Source organism: Candoia aspera, chromosome 1, assembly GCF_035149785.1.
Source record: "Candoia aspera isolate rCanAsp1 chromosome 1, rCanAsp1.hap2, whole genome shotgun sequence".
In the NCBI taxonomy this organism is placed as follows: Eukaryota; Metazoa; Chordata; class Lepidosauria; order Squamata; family Boidae; genus Candoia; species Candoia aspera.
Genome location: NC_086153.1, coordinates 79604555 through 79616575, shown reverse-complemented (window position 1 = coordinate 79616575; position 12021 = coordinate 79604555). Strand labels below are relative to the sequence as shown.

The 12021-nt window shown below is 39.0% G+C and overlaps 1 protein-coding gene across 3 annotated transcripts in view; it reads left to right on the top strand.

The window, feature by feature from the left end:
• PACRG (parkin coregulated) overlaps positions 1-12021 on the top strand; it is a 281659-nt gene that overhangs the window by 158687 nt on the left and 110951 nt on the right. For 2 of the 3 annotated variants that reach the window (XM_063307761.1, XM_063307753.1), the window contains exon 4: positions 1429-1578. The exons of the other annotated variant lie outside the window; for it this stretch is intronic. In XM_063307761.1, coding sequence (XP_063163831.1) covers positions 1429-1578 — 150 coding nt within the window. The remainder of the gene's footprint in view (positions 1-1428; positions 1579-12021) is intronic. 3 annotated transcript variants of the gene reach the window in all.

Sequence of the window (12021 nt, the reverse complement as noted above, 5' to 3'; positions counted from 1 at the left end):
CACAGGGTGCTTATAGTAGGATAGGGATTAAATAATCAGAAGAGAACTCCTACAGTTGCAGCTTTGTTGAGATTTTGTCAGCCCACTTGAGTGATCACTGAATTTGGAGAATGGAGAATCTGGCAGAGGAAAAAACTCTGGCAAGTGAACTCATTGTGCAGGGAAAGTGATTGCTCAGCTGGGCTTGCTACTGTTTTGGGTGTCCATGAGAAGAGCAAGAGAAGAAAAGGTAAAAAGGCAGAAGGATGAGAGTGAAGGACAAAGGAAAGCAGAGCCTGGGAGCTGGAGGAAATAGGCTGAGATTTGAAAAGAAAGAACAGTCTGATTACTGTTCATTGCTCAAATTTGGCAATCCTTCCCTTCCTTCCCATTCTACATTCACAATATTCATGCGCATGACCATTTGTGCATCACTTATCCCTTCTAGTCTCCTTTTGGAACTTGACATCTGTAATAAGTAGAATGGGATGAAAGAGTGTATGTTGGTTGGTTGGGGGCTTTACACTTTGCCACTGTGCAACTGTGTAATGGAGCTTTATAATTCTGCCATGTGAATTATTTCACTTCTGGTCGCCTTTACATTCAAATAGCCGCTGTGTGGTGACATACAGTTTGTGGCATATGCTCCCAAGTATATAATTTTGGAGTGGGAGGCAGTAGCATGAAGAAATTTGAATGTAAATTCACATTTGAAAATATAATTTTGAAATACAAAGGAGTATACAATATTATTATTTTGTTTTGTATGAAATCTGAAATGGTACAGGACAAAAAGTATTATTGATGTCAGCAGCAAAATCCAGCTGCCTGACACCACACAAAAAAATCCTCAAGTAGGCAGGATAGAATCCTTATTTATCAGTTAGTCTGTGATTTTTAAAGAAGCCTACAAGCTTTGCTTTGTAAACATTTCTATCATTGTTCTTTTCTCCAAATAGTACCAATTGTTAATTGAAATGAATAAAATAATTGCTAAGCAAGCAAAAATAAACAGGCTAATTGTTACAGTAGAATGTCTTGTCAACCTTCATGGTTTGGCTTTTAAATTCCATTTGTCCCAGTAGTACTTGCTGATGGCTCCCCCCCCCCCCCATATTCTTTCTTCCCTTTTTGTGGGGGTGGGGGTGGGGGTGGCAGGAACCAGTAAGATGGGCAGCAAGAAGGAATAATAAGCTGCCTTCTTGGGGTTACTGAGGAGTCAGCACAAATTGTAGGAACAAATAACATTCAGACAAGGCAGTGTTTTATAACACTGGGGCTGCAATCCATCTCTGAGTTCCTTCAAAGCCAGGGCAATAAAGGCCCACTTACAATCCCCAGCAGAGTACAGTTTAATTAAATTTGTCCATTAGAGGATATCTCCCCTCCCTTCTACATTCTTGAAATTAATTCTTCTGTTTTCTGCTTGTCTCTTTTCATTCATCAAAGATGCGCTGAACCTTCGAAACCGACAGGTCATCTGCATCACGCTCAAAGTCCTCCAGCACCTGGTGGTGTCAGCTGATATGGTGGGGGAAGCTTTAGTGCCCTATTATCGTCAGATTCTCCCTATTTTAAACATCTTTAAGAATAAGAATGGTGAGTGATCCTAGCAGTACCTTCATGTCTTCAAACCCTTCAGAATAGAGGGGCTCAAGGCAAGGCTGATTAACAACATCGTAAGAATTTACTATAGTGTATAAACTAAGCCATATATTGCACCTTCTCCTCTCTTATTCTCCAGGGATGCTGTGAAAGTAACAACTTCATTTATTATTCCTTACGTGCAAAGCTTATTTAACACATTACAGAACCACTGGAGCAGTTCTATGATCTTCCAGTAATTAAAATTTATACAGTTTTGTAGCATTTTTAAATGCATTGATAGACTGTGTTTTTCCCTTTTTAGTAAACACATTAAGCAGCCACCTCTTAATTTGGCTCTGAACATCGGGTACCTCCACGCAAGGATTCTGTGTGGTTCAAATGCAACTCTAGATGTCAGTCTTGTTTGAGCTCTGAACTGATTTATTTCCAGCTCACCTTTACTATAGCTTTACTATAGCTAAGCTGTTATCAAACTAGTCTGAAAAGCTTCTCATTGGAGGGAACTTGTGTTTCAGCCCCTTCTTCCAGTGGGCTAATATCACTAGCAGAACTTTTAAGAGGAAAAGTGCCTTGTTCGGTTTGCTGCTCCCTATATGAAATTAGCAAGGCTGAAATGAACAGTTTTCTGCTCTTTTCCCCCCAGTGGGCGATATTCATTTCCCTTTGTTACTGCCTGGAATGAAAGACTTCGGGTTGCAATAGTTTGGGGCAGGGCAGCGATTTTCAGCTTTGTTCAGTGTTCTCAGCATTTCTGAGTCAAATCATTTTCAAGCTGCTTTTGTGGGTTTGGAGTGGACAGAACTTCGATGTAATGCCATTACTTGCAATTGGTTAATTCAGTTTTGAGGGGAACTTAGTGTTAAGGTATTTGCTCACTTAAAATTTCATTATAAAATGGTCAAGCAGTTTGGTGATGTGGTTAAACAGTTAGAAGAGTTCAGTAAAACAAGGAACTCCTGTTTATCAGACTCCAAGTGTGCATCTTTTAAACTGCGTGACTTCTTTAAAATGACGGAAATTTTATATGCATGGACCTAGCTGTTTGCTTTTTATCGTTCTTGTAAAAACATTTACAGTATATTGTTACAGTATATGGCATATAATCTGAATGTTTTTTTAAGTTGAAAAATTATGCTGTGATTCTCTTTATATATTTAAGCACATTAACATACCACGATTACAAAGCATGCTAATGAATTATATGATTTGACAGCTGTCCATAAAATCTCTAGTGTTTCATTAACATGTTTAGAAGCATTAATAGTAACTGCCTTGCTAATCATCCTTTAAAACTCATATTGCCACAGTATACATTACTTCTTTGGTTCAAACTTACTTCACAGATTATAAAAAATGGTTGATGCACTAGCAGTAGTTGTGAAGAAAAAGCTTCTTAATGAAGCAGAAACTTCAGATTTGTGCAACTTGTTCATTAGAGAATAGTATCTGATTTAGCTAAAAACATGTGCATTTTTTGTTCTTTGTTCTAGACCATACACAGAATGACTACACAAACAAGTTTTCCTATTCCCTCGAACAAATGTGACAGTTTAGTGTGTTCATTTCTTATTACATTTGTGGATTTGGTTTTTTTTTTCTGAATATGTATTTATTTATTCAAATTATTAGTGCTTATATACTGGATCTTACAGTGCACAATACTAGCATTTTTTAGGTCTTGGACTACCTTCTGGATTTTATGAATCAAACATCAAATCCTAACTGGCTTTACTATAACTTTTAACCACTAAAGTTTATGCTTAGAATTAATATTTCAGCTTATAGTAATTTTTGCACCAATCAAATAATTATAATTATGCAAAAAAGGCAGTATGTTTTCATTGTAAATATATCTCTGTTGTATTGTTTTACATTCTGCTTTATTCACTTACCCAGTGAAAGCACAATAGCTACCCTTCCTGGTTTAACATTTCATTTTCATAGGTTTGTGCCTGAGGCATGAATTAAACCTGTTGTCAACAGTATGATACCTTTCAGTGCTTTCTTGAAATTAATACAGCACAAAATGTGGCCAGTTTTTCCTAAATTCTCTTCATATTGAACTGTATCATGACACAAGCATTTGTTACCACCTGTTGTTGGTGTTGCTAGTAACAGAGTCTTGTGGTGTCGTTCATATTTTAAATGTATCTTAATGAAGGTGCCTAGATTAAGTAAATATTTGAAAAAATCAAAATATGCTTTACTGCTTTGTATGCAGAAAACAGAAGATGAAGAGAGATCAAACAATATCTTCAAAGCTTAACATAAAACTCCATCAAGCCTTATGTTGAATGAATATTAACATCAGCATAGGGAGTAGAAATTCCTTAGATAAGTGTTAGATAACTGTACCAAACTATTTTTTTTTTAAATATAATGTTGTCAGATGAATGAAAATATCAGCATTGTCCTTTAGCGACTATTATATGCTGTCAAATGAAAGCACTCATAATGTCTTTATGAGCATTTAGAAAGCAGAAACGTTTCATGTCATCAGTGTATTTTATTCAGAAGTGATCAATAATAGCTTGTGAAGTGCTGTGCAGATTAAATATTGCAGAATTTTTAAAACAAAGCGCTATAAACCTCAACTGTAGGCAAAAAACACCACAGATGAAAAAGGAATAAATTTCATCATTTTGTTCTGTTTTCTTCTTGATCTCCTAAAACAGACACTATAGTTGGTCAATAAAATGATGGCTCATCCAATAAAGGTTGAATGTCAACAAGGTAAGGCCCACTGGAGACAGACAATATGAAATAGGCAAGTGGGAGGATACAATACATGCCAAATTTTATAATATATACATGTCTTCCACAAAGAAATCTCTAAAATCTTTACTATGAAAGTGTGCAGTAATACCAGGCATTTCATTTGTCAGGTTATGGGAGAGAGAATGACCACAGAGTGACCATAGTTCGCACACAAACTAAGTATAAAATGGTTTGACTTAGTAGATCCTCTGAACACGTGCTATTGTAGAGCACCTTAATTGTTGTTGTTGTTTATTCATTTAGTCGCTTCCGACTCTTCGTGACTTCATGGACCAGCCCAGCCAGAGCTTCCTGTCAGTCGTCAACACCCCCAGCTCCCCCAGGGACGAGTCCGTCACCTCTAGAATATCATCCATCCACCTTGCCCTTGGTCGGACCCTCTTCCTTTTGCCTTACACTCTCCCTAGCATCAGCATCTTCTCCAGGGTGTCCTGTCTTCTCATTATGTGGCCAAAGTATTTCAGTTTTGCCTTTAATACCATTCCCTCAAGTGAGCAGTCTGGCTTTATTTCCTGGAGGATGGACTGGTTTGATCTTCTTGCAGTCCAAGGCACTCTCAGAATTTTCCTCCAACACCACAGTTCAAAAGCATCGATCTTCCTTCTCTCAGCCTTCCTTATGGTCCAGCTCTCGCAGCCATATGTTACTACGGGGAACACCATTGCTTTAACTATGTGGACCTTTGTTGTCAGTGTGATGTCTCTGCTCTTAACTATTTTATTGAGATTTGTCATTGCTCTTCTCCCAAGGATTAAGCGTCTTCTGATTTCCTGACTGCAGTCAGCATCCGCAGTAATCTTCGCACCTAGAAATACAAAGTCTTTCACTGCTTCTACATTTTCTCCCTCTATTTGCCAGTTATCAATCAAGCTGGTTGCCATAATCTTGGTTTTTTTGAGGTTTAGCTGCAAGCCAGCTTTTGCACTTTCTTCTTTCACCTTGATCATAAGGCTCCTCAGTTCCTCTTCACTTTCAGCCATCAAAGTGGCATCATCTGCATATCTGAGATTGTTAATGTTTCTTCCAGAGATTTTAACTCCAGCCTTGGATTCCTCAAGCCCAGCATGTCGCATGATGTGTTCTGTGTACAAGTTGCATAGGTAGGGTGAGAGTATACAGCCCCGCCATACTCCTTCCCAATCTTAAACCATCCGTTGTTCCGTGGTCTGTTCTTATTGTTGCTACTTGGTCGTTATACAGATTCTTCAGGAGGCATACAAGATGACTTGGTATCCCCATACCACTAAGAACTTGCCACAATTTGTTATGGTCCACACAGTCAAAGGCTTTAGAATAGTCAATAAAACAGAAATAGATGTTTTTCTGAAACTCCCTGGCTTTTTCCATTATCCAGTGGATATTGGCAATTTCGTCCCTAGTTCCTCTGCCTTTTCTAAACTCAGCTTGTACATCTGGCAATTCTCACTCCATGAACTGCTGAAGTCTACCTTGCAGGATCTTGAGCATTACCTTACTGGCATGTGAAATAAGTGCCACTGTTCGATAGTTTGAACATTCTTTAGTGTTTCCCTTTTTTGGTATGGGGATATAAGTTGATTTTGTCCAATCTGATGGCCATTCTTGTGTTTTCCAAATTTGCTGGCATATAGCATGCATTACCTTGACAGCATCATCTTGCACGATTTTGAACAGTTCAGCTGGGATGCCGTCATCTCCTGCTGCCTTGTTATTAGCAATGCTTCTTAAGGCCCATTCAACCTCACTCTTCAGGATATCTCGCTCTAGCTCACTGACAGCACCGTCAAAGCTATCCCCGATATTGTTATTCTTCCTATACAGGTCTTCCGTATATTCTTGCCACTTTTTCTTGATCTCTTCTTCTTGTGTTAGTTCCTTGCCATCTTTGTTTTGATCATACCCATTTTTGCCTGGAATTTACCTCCGATGGTTCTAATTTTCTGGAAGAGGTCTCTTGTCCTTCCTATTCTATTGTCTTCTTCCACTTCCGCGCATTGCTTGTTTAAAAATAATTCCTTAACCTTAATTGTATCATAGACTATAAGCACAACTTATGTAAACTCCACTCTAATGTGTTGCTTAAACTTGTATGAGATCTCAATCTATGGTCAAGCTGGCAGGTGCTGATATGAAGCAGATTCTCCCTTCAGGTATCTCTGCTCTTCAACTTTGTTTTTACTCCTTACAGATATGTGTGAAGTAAGTGCAAGATTCAAAAAGTTAAGGGGGAGGGACTTAGTCTTCCTTCACTTCTTGTGGTGGCTCTGACCCTAATCAGGCAATCACATGTCTTTTTTGTTTATGTTGCCCCAAACTTAAAAAAAATAAAAATTGGCAGAACAGACAGGGAAATGGCAAATTGTCAATTAAGTTTGCTGCATCATCTTGCATGCATTTCCTGGATAAATACCTGAAGTCATGCTGAGTGGGTCATGTGGACACGGTCAGAGACTTCCATTGGGGTTATAGAAAAATTACAATCCCAGTGATATAGTGCAGACTTAATTTGACTACCAAGCATTAAATTGGAACACACTGATCTGCCCAAGTAACACTCTGGTGTTGAACACATCATATTAAAATAAGTTATATTGAATTTAAATCCATTGAGCTCATTAATAAGTTCATTAAGACTATCTGCCTCCTTAATTTCTGATCTTTCTTATAACATTTCCACATACTTTTTGTTACATTCCTATGTGGACAGCAAGGAAAACATATAATTTGCTGTAGTGCTAATAAAGGTGTTACCTGCCTTATTAGGGAAAAAAAAGTCTCAGGATTAATTCCTTGCATTTTCAGCTCATGTTAGATTTAGGAATGTTCCCTACTCTATGGAGATCTTTTACCAAATCAGAGTAGGGGATATTGGGCTAGATGGATAAATGTCCAAACAGCAAAAGTTGGTTTCCTATGTACTGAATAGAAGTCATATGAAAGAAATCATTATTAATTCAGATGCCGGGTCCTCTAATTAAGGTGGTCAAAGATTCTTTATTGCTCTGAATTTATTTTTTTAAAAAGCCTGGTCCATACATAGGGCATACGGCATGAGCATCTGCATAGAGATGGTAAGCTTTGCAACATTTCCTTACATGCATAGATGACCATTTACTATTTTGTAGTCACATGGGCATTTTAGAGTATGCAATCACCGCGAGCAGGTTGCTGAGAGCATGCATACAGTGGTGCTTAAAAGCACCATGGTATACTATCGCTAAAACTTAACAGCAGAGATGGCCTTTTTTTTTTAAAGTTATAGAAAACTCTCATGCAAGGGAGGGGTTCTCATATAAACTTACCAGCCTGGTAACCAAAGAAAGTCCACCTATGCAAGGAACTTTGTGTAGAGAATTATGTGCTACCTTGGGTTTATGGTGGCCTTTTAGATTTGTTTACCCACTCTAGTAGTTACAGAATAGGATAGCTTTATTTACAATCTACTCACGATTCCCACTGAATGCAATTGGACTATTATGAACTAGAACCTGCCACAACACAAATTTTGTTGCAATTTTTATGCTATTGGCTTATTAAGCAGGCTTATGCATTCTAGAAATCCAAAACTGAAATCATAATAGCAATCAAACAATGTATTAACTAGTATTTAAAGCTAATGATATAAAGATAATCAAAAACAGTTGACAATTTGGTGAGAATATAGCACAAACTATGTATAAAGTTAACATACAAAGCAATCAATAAAAAGCAGTAATAATCTGTGAGAATTAAGCACCATGTTCAGTTCCATAAGGAGCTCATAGAGTTGCATATTTGTCTCATTTGGAGAGAAACAGAATGTTCAGAGACTGATACATTTTATTCAGTGGGAGAAAGACCTGGAGTTTGGAGTGATACACTGAATACAAAGAAAGATAGAGGCAAGAAATTCAGACAGCAGTAGGGGAAATAGGGGATCTTTAAAGAAGTAGTTCACGTTGTACAGTGTTCAGCTATAGAAGAAGGCAGAAAGAGAAACAGATTCTTGGTGCAATGAAGAAAGACATAGCAAAGAGAGATGGATTTGCAAGATGTAGCTTTCAGATAGTACAGATGTGCTAAGAGATAGCATCTTAAGCCCAGGTATCACTGAATGGAGAAGTAGAATATTTTTGGATTTTTGTTGTTGTTTATTCATTCAGTCGCTTCCGACTCTTCGGGACTTCATGGACCAGCCCACGTCAGAGCTTCCTGTCAGTCGTCAACACCCCCAGCTCCCCCAGGGACGAGTCCGTCACCTCTAGAATATCATCCATCCACCTTGCCCTTGGTCGGCCCCTCTTCCTTTTGCCTTCCACTCTCCCTAGCATCAGCATCTTCTCCAGGGTGTCCTGTCTTCTCATTATGTGGCCAAAGTATTTCGGTTTTGCCTTTAATATCATTCGTTCAAGTGAGCAGTCTGGCTTTATTTCCTGGAGGATGGACTGGTTTGATCTTCTTGCAGTCCAAGCACTCTCAGAAATATCCTCCAACACCACAGTTCAAAAGCATCGATCTTCCTTCTCTCAGCCTTCCTTATGGTCCAGCTCTCGCAGCCATATGTTACTACGGGGAACACCATTGGTTTAACTATGCGGACCTTTGTTGTCAGTGTGATGTCTCTGCTCTTAACTATTTTATTGAGATTTGTCATTGCTCTTCTCCCAAGGATTAAGCATCTTCTGATTTCCTGACTGCAGTCAGCATCTGCAGTAATCTTCGCACCTAGAAATACAAAGTCTTTTGCTGCCTCTGTTTTCTCCCTCTATTTGCCAGTTATCAATCAAGCTGGTTGCCATAATTTTGGGGTTTTTTGAGGTTTAGCTGCAGGCCAGCTTTTGCACTTTCTTCTTTCACCATCATCATAAGGCTCCTCAGTTCCTCTTCACTTTCAGCCATCAAAGTGGTATCATCTGCATATCTGAGATTGTTAATGTTTCTTCCAGAGATTTTAACTCCAGCCTTGGATTCCTGAAGCCCAGCATGTTGCATGATGTGTTCTGCGTACAAGTTGAATAGGTAGGGTGAGAGTATACAGCCCTGCCATACTCCTTCCCAATCTTAAACCAGTCCATTGTTCCGTGGTCTGTTCTTACTGTTGCTACTTGGTCGTTATACAGATTCTTCAGGAGGCATACAAGATGACTTGGTATCCCCATACCACTAAGAACTTGCCACAATTTGTTATGGTCCACACAGTCAAAGGCTTTAGAATAGTCAATAAAACAGAAATAGATGTTTTTCTGAAACTCCCTGGCTATTTCCATTATCCAGTGGATATTGGTAATTTGGTCCCTAGTTCCTCTGCCTTTTCTAAACCCAACTTGTACATCTGGCAATTCTCACTCCATGAATTGCTGAAGTCTACCTTGGAGGATCTTGAGCATTACCTTACTGGCATGTGAAATAAGTGCCACTGTTCGATAGTTTGAACATTCTTTAGTGTTTCCCCTTTTTGGTATGGGGATATAAGTTGATTTTGTCCAATCTGATGGCCATTCTTGTGTTTTCCAAATTTGCTGGCATATAGTATGCATTACCTTGACAGCATTATCTCGCAAGATTTTGAACAATTCAGCTGAGAAACTGTCGTCTCCTGCTGCCTTGTTGTTAGCAATGCTTCTTAAGGCCCACTCAACCTCACTCTTCAGGTTGTCTGGCTCTAGCTCACTGAGCACACCATCAAAGCTATCCCTGATATTGTTATCCTTCTTATACAGGTCTTCTGTATATTCTTGCCACCTTTTCTTGATCTCTTCTTCTTGTGTTAGTTCCTTGCCATCTTTGTTTTGATCATACCCATTTTGGCCTGGAATTTACCTCCAATGGTTCTAATTTTCTGGAAGAGGTCTCTTGTCCTTCCTATTCTATTGTTTTCTTCCACTTCCTCACATTGCTTGTTTGAAAATAATTCCTTGTCTCTTCTGGCTAACCTCTGGAATTTTGCATTTAATTGGGCATATCTCCCCCTATCGCTGCTGCCTTTTGCTTTCCTTCTTTCTTGGGCTACTTCTAGTGTCTCAGCAGACAGCCACTCTGGCTTCTTGGTTTTCTCTTTCTTTGGGATGTATTTTGTTGCCACCTCCTGAACAATGTTCCGAACTTCTGTCCATAGTTCTTCTGGGATCCTATCTACTAAGTCTAGTCTCTTAAATCTATCCTTCACCTCCACTGCATATTCCTTAGGAATATTAGCGAGCTCATATCTGTCCATCTGGTGAAGTCCATGTATACAGCTGTCTCGTGGGTTGTTGGAAGAAAGTGTTTGCTATGCAGAGTGAGTTGTCTTGGCAAAATTCTATCAGCCTATGTCCTGCTTCGTTTTGTTCTCCCAGGCCATGCTTACCTGTAATTCGAGGTGTCATCTGACTGCCCACCTTAGCATTCCAGTCTCCTGTGATGAGAACATCTCTTATAGGCATATTGTCCAGTAGGTGCTGTAGATCCTCATAGAACTGATCTACTTCAGCTTCTTCAGTATCTGTGGTTGGGGCATATATTTGGATCACTGTGATGTTAGATGGCTTGCTCTGAATTCGAATTGAGATCATTCTATCGTTTTTTGGATTGTATCCAAGCACTGCTTTAGCCACTTTACTATTAATTATGAAGGCTACTCCATTTCTTCTGTGGTCCTCTTGTCCACAGTAGTAGATCTGGTGGTCGTCTGATGTGAAGTGGCCCATTCCAGTCCATTTCAGTTCACTGACGACCAAAATGTCTATCTATTTTTGGATTAGAGAAAGAAAAGCAGAGCTGCACAGCTTGGGCAGAGTTCTGGTCCTACAAGGTGAGTGTTAGATGCATCCATCAACAGTTGGGAGGAAAGGAAGATCTGCATTCCTCTGAGTGCCTTCATTATGAAAAGAAATGAAAAGACAAGAGCAGCAGAGCAAAGCAAGAACACGCTCAAACTCAGGGAAGTCCAAGTTAGCGAAAAAGGTGGGGGTTTCCTTCTCATTTGATAGAGGTTTTTTTCCCTGAAAAAGAATTATTACTAGCCAAGATAATTCTGCCTTAGTGGCAGGGTGGGTGGGTGTGAGTAGTGCAAAAAACAAAATAAAACAAAAGCAGGTGATCCAACTCCTGTTGGATAACAAAGAAATTTCAAAGAAGAGCAGATGAGTCATTGACAAGCTTAAGCCCTTTGCTCTAATTAACAAAAGAAATGGTCCAGGAAATGTCATGGTTCTAGCAACATTACATTGGAAAGTTAGCCTTTGTTACATCTACTATTGTTTTACCAAGACCCAGCAATCAAAGATACAAATGGAAGTCGAGGGGGGATGTCTGCCCAATCTTAGTATGGAAAGGTCATCCTTGGGTGTTTTTTTTTTTTCTTCTGTCATCTTTTCTCCCTGTGGCTGCTAGAATTGTTGTATACAGGTTATTCTAGAAGAGAATATTGAAGGCACTCTTTCTTGAAAGTGGGGCTAGACATACTTGCCAGACTCCATCCAGGGCATACAGGTATCATTTGTGATTGAAAAGTGAATTGTTCCCTGCAAACAATGTTTTTGTTTTGAGCAAACCTTGAGCCAAATTGGGAATATAATTTAGAAAGGAGGAAACCAATCATATAAAAGGATTTATTCCCATTTAAGTAGGTTTAGGATTGTAATTTTCCTCAGCTTTCATAAGTATCTGTATTTAATACATTCAAAGAGCTAAACACTTTCCATTTATTATTGCTGTATA